The sequence below is a fragment of the Oncorhynchus gorbuscha genome, linkage group LG06 (genome assembly GCF_021184085.1).
Source record: "Oncorhynchus gorbuscha isolate QuinsamMale2020 ecotype Even-year linkage group LG06, OgorEven_v1.0, whole genome shotgun sequence".
NCBI classification, from domain to species: domain Eukaryota; kingdom Metazoa; phylum Chordata; class Actinopteri; order Salmoniformes; family Salmonidae; genus Oncorhynchus; species Oncorhynchus gorbuscha.
The window spans coordinates 55,389,310-55,405,033 of NC_060178.1; the positions used below are offsets into that span (position 1 = coordinate 55,389,310).

Sequence of the window (15,724 nt, forward strand, 5' to 3'; positions counted from 1 at the left end):
GAATACTTATGTAAATGTAATATTTCTGTTTTGTTTTTTTAAATATAATATCAAAACATTTTAAACCTATTGTTTTGCTTTGTTATGAGTTATTGTGTGTAGATTGGTGAGGGGAATAAATAAAAAAAATCAGTTTCAGAGTAAGGCTGTAACGTAACAAAATTCGTAAAAAGTCAAGGGATCTGAATACTTTCCGAAGGATCTGTATAAGAGTACAGATGGTCATGGTGCACTGGTGTGACACTGAACGCTTCTGCAGAACCCTATCTGAACAATAGGGAAATGTTCTAGCAAGGAAACACTTAGTGGCAGGTATTATTGGAGTGATTTGAATGGATAGCAATCATACTCCTTTTAATCGATGTTAAATATACAGTACCAGCCAAAGGTTTGGACACACCTACTTATTTAAGGTTTTTCTTTATTTTTCCTTTATTTTTATTTTTTTTCAATTTTCTAGAATAATAATGAAGACATCAAAACTATGAAATAACACATGGAATCATGTTGTAACCCAAAAAGTGTTAAACAAATCAAAATATATTTTAGATTCTTCAAAGTAGCCAGCCTTTGCCTTGATTACAGCTTTGCACACTCTTAGCATTCTCTCAACCAGCTTCATGAGGAATGATTTTCCAACATTCTTGAATGAGTTTCTACATATGCTGAGCATGTGGCTGCTTTTCCTTCACTCTGCGGTCCAACTTAACCCAAACCATCTGTTGGGTTGACGTCGGGTGATTGTGGAGGCCAGGTCATCTGATGCAGCACTCATCACTATCCTTCGTCAAATAGCCCTTACACAGCCTGGAGGTGTGTTTTGGGTCATTGTCCTGTTGAAAAACAAATGATAGTCCCACTAAGCGCAAATGAGATGGGATGGTGTATAGCTGTAGAATGCTGTGGTATCCATGCTGGTTAAGTGTGCCTTGAATTCTAAATAAATCCCAGACCGTGTTACCAGCAAAGCACCCCCACACCATCACTCCTCCATGCGTCACGGTATGAACCACACATGCGGAGATCCTCTGTTCACCTACTCTGCGTATCACAAAGACACAATGGTTGAAACCAAAAGTCTCAAATTTGGTATTAGACCAAAGGACAGAATTATTGGCCCAAGCAAGTCTCTTCTTCTTATTGGTGTCCTTTAGTAGTGGTTTCTTTGCAGCAATTTGACCATGAAAGACTGATTCATGCAGTGTCCTCTAAACAGTTGATGTTGAGATGTGTCTATTACTTGAACTCTGAATGATTTATTTGGGCTGCAATCTGAGGTGCAGTTAACTCTAATGAACTTGATGGACTGTCATTTTTCTTTGCTTATTTGAGCTGATCTTGCCATAATATGGACTTCGTCTTTTACCAAATAGGGCTATCTTCTGTAAACCACCCCTACCTTGTCAGAACACAACTGATTGGCTCAAACACATTAAGGAAAGAAATTCCACAAATTAACTTTTAACAAGGCACACCTGTTAATTGAAATGCATTCCATTCCTCATGAAGCTGGTTGAGATAATTACAAGTGTTCAAAGCTGTCATCAAGGCAAAGGGTGACTACTTTGAAGAATCTCAAATATAAAATATATTTTAATTTGTATAACACTTTTTTTGTGGTTACTACATGATTCCATATGTGTTATTTCATAGTTTTGATGTCTCCACTATTATTCTACAATGTAGAAAATAGTAAAAATAAAGAAAAACCCTTGAATGAGTAGGTGTGTCAACTTTTGACTGGTACTGTATACTGAACTACTGCATTCCATCTTTATACATCTCAAGTTAGCATCACTGTACAGAGTTGTAACTTTTCTTGTTGTGTTGCAGGTTCCAGAGGTGGACTTCTGGGTGACACCCATCATTCAGGGCTTTGTGCAGGTGCAGGAGCTGGTAGTGAATTACAATGAGAGCCCAGAGGAGGAGAAGAGCAGCCCCGATACGCCGCTCCAGGAGCTCACCTGCGTGGACGACATCCACCCGCGCTTCACCGTGGCCCTCATCTCCCGCCGCAGTCGCCACCGTGCAGGTACAGTGCAGAGGTCAGAGGTCATGGACACCCAGGCCAAATTGCTAGGGTCTATTTGCAACACTTTGATTAAGTCATAGTTAAATTCTGATCATTATTGGTGGGTGAATTTAATGATCATAGTTTTCTTCTCCCCAAAGGGATGCGGTACAAACGCAGAGGGGTAGACACAGATGGACACGTGGCTAACTTTGTGGAGACAGAGCAGCTGATACACGTGCACAACCACTCACTGTCCTTTGTGCAGAGCCGCGGTTCGGTGCCTGTCTTCTGGAGCCAAGCAGGCTACCGCTACAACCCCAGGCCTCGGCTGGAGAAAGGTCAGTGGGATATTTACAATCCAAAATACTGCCTTGGGAATAATGGGTGCATTCGTTTAATCATGTCCAGTGCCCCGGGTGGGCCGAATGTATTTTTATGACTAATGCAATGGGCTTAAATATGCATACTCCACCCACCCAGGGCACTGGGCAAGCTAAAATGAATCGACCCCATCATATACTTTTTCCCGTTATGTTATAATCATCTTTTCAGGAGAAAAGGAGACCATTCCTTACTTTGCGGCTCACTTTGACGAGCAGCTCAACCTTTACAAGAAGCAGGTGAGAATCGTATGCCAGACAGCATTGGCATTACTTTGATATCACTACCAAAGCTTGAGTTTTAGTTTAACTTAGACTTACCTACGTAAAGACTTATCATTATAGTAAAGTTGATGCAATTTGCAACTATGTTTTGACAGGTCATCATAAACTTAGTGGACCAAAGTGGGCGTGAGAAGATTATTGGCGACGCATATCTCAAACAAGTCCTTCTGTACAACAATCCTAACCTTACATATGTCTCTTTTGACTTCCATGAGCACTGGTAAGAAAATTGATACACAGAAACAATCAGCTCTTGGCTGCACAGGTCATTTAATACTGAACAAAAATATTAACACAACATGTAAATTGTTGATCCCATGTTTCATGAGCTGAAATAAAAGATCCCAGACATTTTTCCACATGCACAAAAAGCTTATTTCTCTCAAATTTTGTGCACAAATTTGTTTACATCCGTGTTTGTGAGCTTTTCTTCTTTGCCAAGATAATCCATCCACCTGACAGGTTTGGCATATCAAGAAGATGATTAAACATCCTGGTCATTACACAGGTGCTGGGGACAATAAAAGGCCACTCTCTAAAATGTGCAGTTTTATCACACAACACAATGGCACAATGTCTCAAATTTTGAGGGAGTGCAATATGCATGCGGACGGCAGAAATGTCCACCAGAGCTCTTGCCAGAATGGAATGTTAATTTCTCTCTGATAAGCCACCTCCAATGCCATTTTAGAAAATTTGGCAGTACGTCCAACCAGTCTCACAACCACGTGTAGCCCCGCCAGCGCAGGACCTCCACTTTCGGCTTATTCACCCGCGGGATCATCTGAGACCAGCCACCCGGACAGCTGATGAAACAGGAGTATTTCTGTCTGTAATAAAGCTCTTTTATGGGGAAAAACTAATTCTGACTGGCTGAGCCTGACCCCCCAGTGGGTGGGCCTATGTCCTCCCAGGTCCACCCATTGCTGTGCCCCTGCCCATTCATGTAAAATTCATAGGGACTTATTCATTTATTTCAATTGTCTGATTTCCTTGTTTGAACTGTAACCCACAAGTTTTTGGGAAATTGTTGCATTTTATGTTTTTGTTCAGTATAATAAGTAACTCTAATAAGCAAAGAATAACCTAAACTACAATTATTGTATTTTTGTATTTTATTATAGTATGCACTTCCCCTGTATTTTAATTGGTCTTTTGTCTTCTCAGTCGAGGTATGAAGTTTGAGAATGTGCAAACGCTGACAGATGCCATCTCTGATATTATCGCAGACATGAGATGGGGCTGGTAAGTGTGTGTGGTGCGTGTGGGAGGGTGTTATTGCCAACCTCAACAGACTTTTTTTTTAGGGCAAGCAAAAATCTTGAATGAATCAGTAATTGATTGCACATGTTGATCAGAAGCTCCATATCTACATGCAGTGCATCACACGGTGAATGTTCCTCTGTCAGGGTGGACCAGGCAGGAGTCATCTGCCATCAGGAGGGAATTTTCCGGGTCAACTGCATGGACTGTCTGGACAGGACCAATGTCGTCCAGGCTGCCATAGCTCGTGCAGTAATGGAGGCACAGGTGAGATTCCCCCTACTTCGAACATGTCAACTTAAAGCTGATGATGTAATGGTAGACATAGTAATGTGGTAATGGATGGCATATTACATATGAAAAGGTAAAGGTAAAGAATAAAACATCAAATTTAAACTTTTTCAGTCGAATTCTCCTGTAAGTGTAGTTTTCTGGCAAACGTTCGATGGTGACTGATGCCTCGCTTTGTCTCTGCGTCACTCAGCTGAAGAAACTAGGTGTGATGCCCCCTGAGCAGCCTCTGCCGCTCAAGTGCTACAGGATCTACCAGGTCATGTGGGCCAACAACGGCGACACCATCAGCAGACAGTACGCCGGCACAGCCGCCCTCAAGGTAAAATCATTAGCATGTGTAAAGTTTTAAGCTAATATTAGGTTTGCTATATTCGGTTTGCATTTGCCAACAGGATACTATCCTGTTACCCCTCAGTTAGTAGGCCTCCACTGCAAACTGATCAAGTAATTAAACTAGAAATGAGGGAGGCAGACAGCCTAGTGGTTAAGAGCATTGGGCCAGTAGCCAACTACAGTTGGAAGTTTACATACACCTTAGCCAAATACATTTAAACTCAATTTTTCACAATTCCTGACATCTAATCCTAGTAAAAATTCCTTGTTTTAGGTCAGTTAGGATCACCACTCTATTTTAAGAATGTGAAATGTCAGAATAATAGTAGAATGATTTATTTACTCTTTTATGTCTTTCATCACATTCCCAGTGGGTCAGAAGTTTACATACACTCAATTAGTATTTGGTAGCATTGCCTTTAAATTGTTTTTGGGTCAAATGTTTCGGGTAGCCTTCCACAAGCTTCCCACAATAAGTTGGGTGAATTTTGGCCCATTCCTCCTGACAGAGCTGGTGTAACAGAGTCAGGTTTGTAGGCCTCCTTGCTCACACACACTTTTTCAGTTTTGCCCACAAATTTTCTATAGGCTTGAGGTCAGGTCTTAGTGATGGCCACTCCAATATCTTGACATGGTTGTCCTCAAGCCATTTTGTCACAACTTTGGAAGTATGCTTGGGGTCAATTGTCCATTTGGAAGACCCATTTGCGACCAAGCTTTAACTTCCTGACTGATGTCTTGAGACTTTGCTTCAATATATCCACATAATTGTCCTACCTCATGATGCCATCTATTTCTCAGAACAAAAATAGACTGACAAGTTTCAGAAAGTTCTTTGTTTCTGGCCATTTTGAGCCTGAAACTGAACCCATAAATGCTGATGCTCCAGATACTCAACTATTCTAAAGAGTGCCAGTTTTATTGCTTCTCTAATCAGGACCACATTTTTCAGCTGTGCTAACATATTTGCAAAAGGGTTTTCTAATGATCAATTAAGCCTTTTAAAATGATACACTTGGATTAGCTAATCCAATGTGCCATTGGAACATAGGAGTGATGATTGCTGACAACGGGCTTCTGTACGCCTATGTAGATTGTCCATAAAAAAATCAGCCGTTTCCAGCTATAATAGTCATTTAAAACATTAACAATGTCTACACTGTATTTCTGACCAATTTGATGCTATTTTAATAGACAAAAAAATGTGCTTTTCTTTCAAAAACAAAGAAATATCTAAGTAACCCCAAAGTTTTGAACGGTAGTGTATATTTTAGGAAGTTGTTCCTAATGTTTTGTGCACTCGGGGGATGTCGACTTGGAAATATCCAGGAAGAAAAGTACAACAGGAGGATGGAGAATGTAAAGAAGAGTCCTACAACTTTTTTCCCCCACTTTAGTTTAGATTAGTGCAGGCTGTATCACAACCTGCCGTGATTGAAAGTCCCATAGGGCGGCTCACAATTGGTCCAGGTTTGGCTGGTGTAGGCTGTCATTGTAAATAAGAGTTTGTTCTTAACTGACTTGCCTAGTTAAATAAAGGTGAGATAAAAAAAAAAAATATGCCTCAACCATGGCATTACATTTGACATTTTTTGTAATCTTTTTTTTGTAATCATTACATTTGACATTTTTGTAATCAGACTCTTATACTGAGCGACTTAATTAGTTCAGTCATCTAGGAGCTAGGTAAGGCGACCACATATCACAGTCAATTGGTTACAGATTTTCATGCATATAGTCAAAAATCTGCATAAAAATGATATGTGCACTTTCCCACTGGCGACGTTTCCGTCAAATTGTCTTGTTGCGGATAAAATTCTGTGCGTGATGACGTAGTGCACATAAAAATAACTTTTGTGGTTAAATTCCCATGTACAGAATAAAACATAAGTAAAATGTTTTTCCATCAGATTTTCAACTCTGCTGATGTTTTGTTACGAAAAATTGCATTGTACAGCGATTGTGCCCACTCTGGTATTGGCAAGTGCGCTCTAGCGAGCAGCTCACATATGCAGTGCGGGTATAGCCTACATGAGATTATTATGGACAAAAGAGGAAGATTATTTGTATTTGTCAAACGGCAACCAAGCATCGATCATCATGTCACCAGAATAAGACCCTCGATATTTATTGGAAAGGAGCATCAAGCTCATCACCTTGCATTTTCACCAGCCTGTAAAATTCATCATAACTTATTTAATCTGTAGCCTAATAAATGTTATGCTTTTCTGAGTCATACTGGAAGGGCCACACAATATAATAGCCATCATTATTTCGATATCATGGCATAATTAATTTTACAGACGCAAAAATTCCCCTCCTTTTTCTAGCGTATATTGCAGGGTTCCCCAACTGGCGGCACCCGGGGTAGGTTTTAATTGGCCCCCAAGTTTTCTGAGCAACATTTTGTTATATATTAATTGTATTTGGAATTTATTGTTGGGCATATTACTGTAAAAATACAAGGAAATCAGCTCCAAGTGATTGTAATTTCGGAAATCTGTTCCCAATTATTCCCACGCATAAGAGATGTGACCGACTAGAAATAATAATTTAATAATAATTTACTAGATTTATATAATGCTTTTCTAGCAACTGAGGTACTCAGAGTGCTTTACATAGGTGGGGGAAACTCACCTCATCCACCATCAATGTGTAGCACCCACCACTGTGATGCATGGCAACACATTTTGTGCCAGAATGCTCACCACACATCAGCTATCAGGTGGAGAGGTGAGGAGTGATATATGCCAATTAGGAATGAGGGGGATGATTAGGTGACAATGATGGAATGTGGTCAGGTTGGGAATTTAGCCATGATACAGGGGTGAATACCCCTAATCTTACAATAAGTTCCATGGGATTCTGAATGACCACGGAGAGTCAGGACTGTTTTAACGTCCCATCTGAAAGACGGCACCCTACGCAGGGCAATGTCCACAAACGCAATCAAGGTTTGAAATGATTGTTTTAGTCAAATATTACATCTGTTTATGCTTCTTGCGGCCCCCAACCATCCGCTCAATAACAAAATTGGCCCATGGTTGAATCTAGTTGACATTTGGAAAGTTTACCGATCAAATTAGCTGTTTCCATCAGGCCTGATGTTAGAGTTTTATTCGGCATGTACTTTATTCACATCAAAATGTTGGATGGAAATCTGGTTAGAGGAAATAAAACTTTTCCTCAATAAAACCAATAACAGCCAAGTGTTTACACTACATAGTCCTAAGTCATGAAGAGTATAAAATATTTTTCCAGCCTACTACTTTTGTGGAACGGATCAGACATTGATTGTGCAATATCTTGCTTGTTTTTGACATCCTCTGTAATCCCATATACAGGGAGACTTCACCAGAACGGGGGAGAGAAAACTGGCCGGGGTGATGAAAGATGGCGTGAACTCAGCCAACCGCTACTATCTGAACCGCTTCAGGGACGCATACAGACAAGCAGTCATTGGTAAGAAGTGACCTGTAATACTTTACTTAAAGCCTGCAGGTATGATGCAGTTATAATTCATTCTAAGACGTGTAATAAGCATGCATGATCCCCTTATGTGTTATTAATCATATAATATCATTGTGTGTCAGGAAAACAAAATATATACACTACCGTTCAAAAGTTTGGGGTCACTTAGAAATGTCCTTGTCCAAATTTTTTGTACATTAAAATAACATCAAATTGATCAGAAATACAGTGTAGACATTGTTAATGTTGTAAATGACTATTGTAGCTGGAAACGGCTGATTTAAAAAAAAATGGAATATCTACATAGGTCCATTATCAGCAACCATCACTCCTGTGTTCCAATGGCACGTTGTGTTAGCTAATCCAAGTTTATAATTTAAAAGGCTAAATGATCATTAGAAAGCACAGCTGAAAACTGTTGTGCTGATTAAAGAAGCAGCATCCTGGATGCTGATGCTCCAGATACTCAACTAGTCTAAAAAGGCCAGTTTTATTTCTTCTTTAATCAGTGGCAACAGTTTTCAGCTGTGCTAACATAATTGCAAAAGGGTTTTCTAATGATCAATTAGCCCTTTAAAATTATAAACTTGGATTAGCTAACACAACGTGCCATTGGAACACAGGAGTGATGGTTGCTGATAATGGACCTCTGTAGATATTCCGTAACAAAATCTGCTGTTTCCAGCTACAATAGTCATTTACAACATTAACAATGTCTACACTGTATTTCTGATCAATTTGATGTTATTTTAAATGGACCAAAAAAAAAGATTTTCTTTCAAAAACAAGGACATTTCTAAGTGACCCCAAACTTTTAAATGGTAGTGTGTATATGCTTATAACAAGTTAAATAGCATTATACCTGCAGGCTCTAAGTAAAGTGTTATAAAAATGGGTTCCACCCTCATTTGTTTAGTCTTAAAACCGTGACTCAATCGTTCTTCCCTCCCACCTCTCTCTCTAGACCTGATGATGGGCCATCCTGTGACAGAGGACCTGTACTCCATTTTCAGTAAGGAGAAGGAGCATGAGGAGAAGGAGCAGGAGAGCCAGAGAGTAACCCAGGAGCAGGTCAGCCTCCTGCTACAGACTTACATGCAGCTACTGCTGCCCGACGACGAGAAGTTCCATGGTGGCTGGGCCCTCATCGACTGTGACATGAGGTTGGTGCTGGAACCATCCACAAATCACAACTCTAAACTTAAAGGGGCAGTGCAGTCAAAAACATGATTTGCCTGTGTTTTGTATATATTTCCACATCATGATAATACACTTTTTGTGTAAGAGCTATTTGAAAAGATCGCCTGTAATTTCAGCTTATTTGGTTGGGTGGGTTTTTTAAGTTAATAGACATATAACAAAGAGAGTTTGCACTCCTCTCTGTCAATAACAGCTAATTATCAGGTTACACATCCCTCCCATTAGGCTCCTCCAATTAGGTCCCACTCCCAGACAGTCCTAGCAAAATTCTTGCTTGAGAAATTGCATTTAGCTATTTTTCTTCATTGACTGAATCCTTTCATGAGTTGGCTCTCATAGTGTTTGTGCTCCCAACACTGTTAGTGTGCATCAATTAAATGCAGCTTTATTTATTTCCTCAGGGGAAATTAAGATGCACTTCAAAATCAACACCGTGAAAGTGTTTGTTCCTCAACAAATTGTTCATGTAGAAAGCTCATTGTCACATTTTTCTCTACTCATCAGTCTTATTGACGCAACCAGCAAAGACGTGGATGTTCTCCTGCTGTTATCCAACAGTGCATATTACATTGCATAGTAAGTGCCTACGTTTATTACAGAAGAGTCAATTACATGTTTTAGCTGTTCATTATATCATCAGGTTTTTTTTGCTTTTGTTTTTACAGCTATGATGAGGAAGCTGACAAAGTCAATCAGTACCAGCGCCTCAACTTGGAGGGTTTGGAAAAGATTGAAATAGGTGAGTGTTTCCCCTTAAGAGGAATATAGCTCCACAAAGTGAAAATTCCAAAGTGTAGACAGGGTCAAAATCAGTCCTTCACAGCATCAAGATTGATTTTACACTGTAAATCTACTAAGCACACACTTTGGGCATGGTTTTCATTCATTGTACACAAATTCTGAATGATGAAACTACTGTTTTTGATTTACCACAAACATCTAAGTAAGGCATCAATATCAAATCAAATCAAATCAAATCAAATTTATTTATATAGCCCTTCGTACATCAGCTGATATCTCAAAGTGCTGTACAGAAACCCAGCCTAAAACCCCAAACAGCAAACAATGCAGGTGTAAAAGCACGGTGGCTAGGAAAAACTCCCTAGAAAGGCCAAAACCTAGGAAGAAACCTAGAGAGGAACCGGGCTATGTGGGGTGGCCAGTCCTCTTCTGGCTGTGCCGGGTAGAGATTATAACAGAACATGACCAAGATGTTCAAATGTTCATAAATGACCAGCATGGTCAAATAATAATAAGGCAGAACAGTTGAAACTGGAGCAGCAGCACAGTCAGGTGGACTGGGGACAGCAAGGAGCCATCATGTCAGGTAGTCCTGGGGCACGGTCCTAGGGCTCAGGTCCTCCGAGAGAGAGAAAGAAAGAGAGAATTAGAGAGAGCATATGTGGGGTGGCCAGTCCTCTTCTGGCTGTGTCGGGTGGAGATTATAACAGAACGTGGCCAAGATGTTCAAATGTTCATAAATGACCAGCATGGTTGAATAACCAGCATGGTTGGTAACATAAATGCCCAAGAGAGAGTGGGCAACCCAGAGTCTGATCAATAAAGCTCACAACATGTCCTGTTCTTTTTTAGGCCCAGAACCTACTCTGTTCGGGAAGCCAAAATTCTGCTGTATGCGTCTACACTACAAGAATGAGGAGACAAGTGGGTATTTTCACACACTGAGGGCTGTCACAAGGAATCCTGAGGATGAAGGTAAAGGTATGGGAAGATTACCAGATTTTATTTTATGAAATAAATAGACTGGAAGCACACTTGCCCGTATAGCCACAAAATTACTTGAATTCCTTGTCCTGACCTCCCATTGTGGGAATGATTCATTATATTTCAGACACGTTACAGTGCATAGCTGAGATGATTTGCATAACAAAGCAAGCCATGGGACTTGACATGCAGGTGATTGAAAAGAAACTGGAGAGGTGAGTTGGAATTCATTCACTCTTTCTAGATCTTCAGAATATTCTTCTCTCATCGTTACTGTATTTTACACTTGTGCAGTATGCCTATACGATCCCTTTTACAGTTCTAGAACAAAATCTCATTGACATGGATATGCACTATGAATAGAAGCCCTGGATAAAATACTAGACTATATTGTCAATCCATTTGTTTCAGAAGGCACAGTAAACCTCACGAAGACATCATGGGCAGACACCCTGACCAGGTCCTTGGCAGCTCTGGTCTGGCTCAGGGAAAGAGCTTCCTCCTCAACAAGTTCTCCTCTCTCAACCAGAGGGTGAAGAAGTCCAATGTCAACATGGGCTCCTTCAAGGGGAGGCTGGGCAACACCTTCTCCACTAAGCCCGACGTGAACTTCCTGAAGCCCACCATTGGGATCACCCTCTGGAAGTCTGACAGCAGCTTGGAGACCTCCGAGGGGGCAAACACCGGCCCGGCTCTGAAGGACCTCTGTGACAACCACTCAGAGATGTCGTCCGACTCAGATTCGTACAACTCGGATGAACACCTTCGCACCGGCTCCTTGGAAAATGTGGACTATGTGCTGCCCAGCTGCGGCATCGTGGCATCAGCTCCTCGGCTAGGCAGCGTGGAGCTTAACATCAGAGTCACTGGCTGTGACAGTAAACAGGGGGCTCCGGCTCTAGCCGGTCCTGAAGACCAGTCTCCCGACGCTACCTCAGAGGGTGAGGAGGCCATCCTGATAGACTTTGGAACGACCATTGATGCCTATTGCCACCAATTCATCCAAGATGCGCAGACCAAACCTGTGGAGGTATTCGGGGAGCAGATGACTGGTGGCGTCCCAACACAGAACCCACATGTCCCTTCACATGCTAAAGGTCCCCTGGCCCCAGACGAGCACCCAGGTTCAGATCAGAAGATGCAGGCGAAAGAGCTCCAGCTCCCTTCCAGGCCATCCCAGCTAGATGTTACCTCCAGACCCAATCTCCTGACTGCCCAGAAGCTCAGCTCTGCAGCTTCTGGCAGCTCCCAGAGGAGCCTGGGCTCTCACATGGAGGGCAGTCTGGGCCCCTTGCCCGCCGACGGCAACAGCAGCCGAGTGGTCTCCCCCTTTGCCAAGATCAAGAGCTCAATGGTGCAGGTGGCCAGCCTGACCCAGGCCGGACTTACCCAAGGCATCAACTTTGCCGTGGCAAAGGTGCAGAAAAGCCCAGAGCCAGAAATGGGCGGTGTCAATGAGAAACAAGAGAAAGAGCTGAAGGCAATGTTTACACAGTGCCAGACGAGGATCATACAGATCTAGCACTTCTAAAGTTGTAGCCTCTAAGCAGGTTTTTGTACAGTTAGTAGTATAGTATGTGACTTCCAGTACAGTAGCTAGCAGTAGCATAAGCTTGCACAAGAAGGGACCCACACTGACTTGACTAATAACCCTGCTCTTCAATTCCCCTCGTAGTTGACCTGACCATGTTTACAGCCAGTGTTGTATAGTATATAATACCTCAGCTCAATACACGGCGTACTTAATCCTAATGCAATTTCTTTCCGATTACCGCAAAGCATTATATTCTGCCAATATGAACTAATTGAACTAACAATAGCCTAAAGAAAATGATTGAATGAAAAGCAGCAAACAGACAACATTCTTTAATTAGACTCAAACAGACAAAGGCAATACCTACACCTCGTTTCAATTTCCCACCCAAATACAGGGAAACTCTACAGATTTCAATGTGTTGAGTGCGCAAGTGGGTCTGTACTCTGTACTGTACTCACCTTCGTTGACGTGTTTTGCTCGACAAAGACTGAAGCATTCCTTTCAGTTGATTTTCCAGTTACATTTGCATGTCAGGCTATTGTTGATAACTGAATTAGATAAGGTAGGCAATATCCAGTGCATGTTGAGAGATGAGCTCTGAATGGATTACTTCTGTGATTCCATAGGTGCAGTGCACCTATTGGCGTTTGTGATATAGGCCTAGTTCATAGCTCTGTTTCAAAAACATTAGTAGAAGTATCTGACCAAATGTCCCTATTGATTTTCAAAGGGCAGCTCAATGTTAGATATTAGACCTACCCTAGGCTAGTAAGAAAACAAACATACAACTCCTAGATAAATGGGGATCAGTAGCTCGGTTTCCATCAAATTGGTGACAGAGTTTCATGCGAATATTAAAACATCTGCATTAAAAACAATATTCTCATTTTCCCATCAGAGATGTTTCCACAAATTGACTTGTTGTGGATAAAAAGCTGTGCATGATAACGTAGTGCACATAAAAATGACTTTTGCGGTTACACTCTTGTTCCGAAAAAAAACTAAACTAAATTGGTTTCCATCGCATTTAACTCTGTTTTGTCACAAAACAAATTGTTATACAGTGGTGGTCAGAAATTGACAACTTTAATAAAGATGAGCAATGACTGAAATATTTAAAATACTGAGCTATATTGTACGCACAATTTTTGGGGGGAAATGATATTAATACAATTACTCAGAAAATAGATTGTTTAAACAAGTAATATAAAAATATCTAAAGAAGGTGGGGTTCAAAATTGACTCCACTAAAGATTCTTGTAAATAAAGTAGTCAAGTTTAGTATTTGGTCCTATATTATTAATGGTAAATAATGTATTGTGTTATTTTGGAGTCACTTTTGTAAATAAGAATAGAATATGTTTCTAAACACCACTTGATACTATGATTACAGCTAATCCTGAAATGAGTCACAAGCATAATTGTCATTGCGTGCTAGGAATAATTGTCATTGCGTGCTAGGAATATGGGACCAAATACAACACAATTTTGACCCCTAACTTTTTTAATGACTTGACCTGTTGAGGCGAGGGGTTCCCCTGCGGGAACCCCACCCCCCCATTCAGCTGAAAAGGTGGCGCAGGGAATGCAAAAATATTCTTTAGAAATATTTAACCTCCACACATTAACAAGTCCAATACCTCAAATGAAAGATAAACACCTTGTTCATCTACCCGGCGAAAACACAACATATATTTATGTTAGACCACCACCAAACCAAAGAAGAAACGTAGCCATTTTTTCCAGCAAAAGATAAAAATCACAAAAGCAGGATTAAAAAGAAAATCAATCACTAACCTCTTGAAAATCTTCATCAGATGACAGTCATATGACATGTTACACAGTACATTTATGTTTTGTTCGATAATATGCATTTTATAAATCTCATTTCATAAATCTCGGTTTACATTGACGCCAAGTTCAGAAAATCCTCCAAAATATCCGGAGGAATTATAGAAAGCTACACCAGATAGAAATACTTATCATAAACTTTGACTAAAGATACATGTTCTACATATAATTAAAGATACACTGGTTCTTAATGCAACCGCTGTGTCACATTTTTTTTTATGTTTCGGAAAAAGCCTAACATTGCAATAATCTGAGACGGCTCTCAGACGTAACAATATTTCTCCGCCATGTTGGAGTCAACAGAAATACAAAATTACAACATAAATATTCCTTTACCTTTGATCTTTCATCAGAATGTAGTGCAAGGAGTCGTAGTTCAACAATAAATTGTTTTGTTTCATAATGTTCAATTCTAGTGTCCAAGTAGCAGCATTTGCTACCACTTTCAGCTCAAATGCCCAAAAAATTACTTCTGGTCCAGGATAACTTTGCATCAAAACTTCCAAATGACATATTACAGGTCGAAGAAACTGGTCAAACTAAGTGCAGAATCAATCATCAGGATGTTATAATCATATAGATCCAATAGCATTCCAACCGGATCATTTGTTTTCATCTGGGGCTGATTAGAACAGCCGACGCACTCAAAGGCAAACGCGCCTCAACAAAATGGAATCCTTTTGCGACACCAACTACTTTCCTTCCCATTAGGTCAAAGTTCACAGCAAATGCTCCATTACACGTTCTACTGAATGAGGACATCTACTATACCCTCTCTCTGTCTCTCCATCCTACTATACCCTCTGTCTGTCTCTCCATCTGACTATACCCTCTCTGTCTCTCCATCTGACTATACCCTCTCTGTCTCTCCATCCTACTATACCCTCTCTCTGTCTCTCCATCCTACTATACCCTCTCTCTGTCTCTCCATCTGACTATACCCTCTCTGTCTCTCCATCCTACTATACCCTCTCTCCATCCTACTATACCCTCTCTCCGTCTCTCCATCCTACTATACCATCTCTCTGTCTCTCCATCTGACTATACCCTCTCTCTGTCTCTCCATCCTACTATACCCTCTCTGTCTCTCCATCCTACTATACCCTCTCTCCATCCTACTATACCCTCTCTCCGTCTCTCCATCCTACTATACCCTCTCTCTGTCTCTCCATCCTACTATACCCTCTCTGTCTCTCCATCCTACTATACCCTCTCTCTGTCTCTCCATCCTACTATACCCTCTCTCCATCCTACTATACCCTCTCTCCGTCTCTCCATCCTACTATACCCTCTCTCTGTCTCTCCATCCTACTATACCCTCTCTCTGTCTCTCCATCCTACTATACCCTCTGTCTCTCCATCCTACTATAC

General features: G+C 40.9%; 1 protein-coding gene across 1 annotated transcript in view; it reads left to right on the plus strand.

The window, feature by feature from the left end:
* LOC124038106 (phosphatidylinositide phosphatase SAC2-like) overlaps positions 1-13,939 on the plus strand; it is a 32,106-nt gene extending 18,167 nt beyond the window's left edge. The window contains exons 7-20 of the mRNA XM_046353573.1: positions 1,834-2,032; positions 2,173-2,352; positions 2,567-2,634; positions 2,775-2,899; positions 3,847-3,924; positions 4,089-4,209; positions 4,427-4,555; positions 7,914-8,031; positions 9,005-9,203; positions 9,745-9,816; positions 9,906-9,979; positions 10,834-10,962; positions 11,093-11,180; positions 11,377-13,939. Coding sequence (XP_046209529.1) covers positions 1,834-2,032; positions 2,173-2,352; positions 2,567-2,634; positions 2,775-2,899; positions 3,847-3,924; positions 4,089-4,209; positions 4,427-4,555; positions 7,914-8,031; positions 9,005-9,203; positions 9,745-9,816; positions 9,906-9,979; positions 10,834-10,962; positions 11,093-11,180; positions 11,377-12,487 — 2,691 coding nt within the window. The 3' untranslated portion in view covers positions 12,488-13,939. The remainder of the gene's footprint in view (positions 1-1,833; positions 2,033-2,172; positions 2,353-2,566; positions 2,635-2,774; positions 2,900-3,846; positions 3,925-4,088; positions 4,210-4,426; positions 4,556-7,913; positions 8,032-9,004; positions 9,204-9,744; positions 9,817-9,905; positions 9,980-10,833; positions 10,963-11,092; positions 11,181-11,376) is intronic.
* Positions 13,940-15,724: the final 1,785 nt, after the last annotated feature.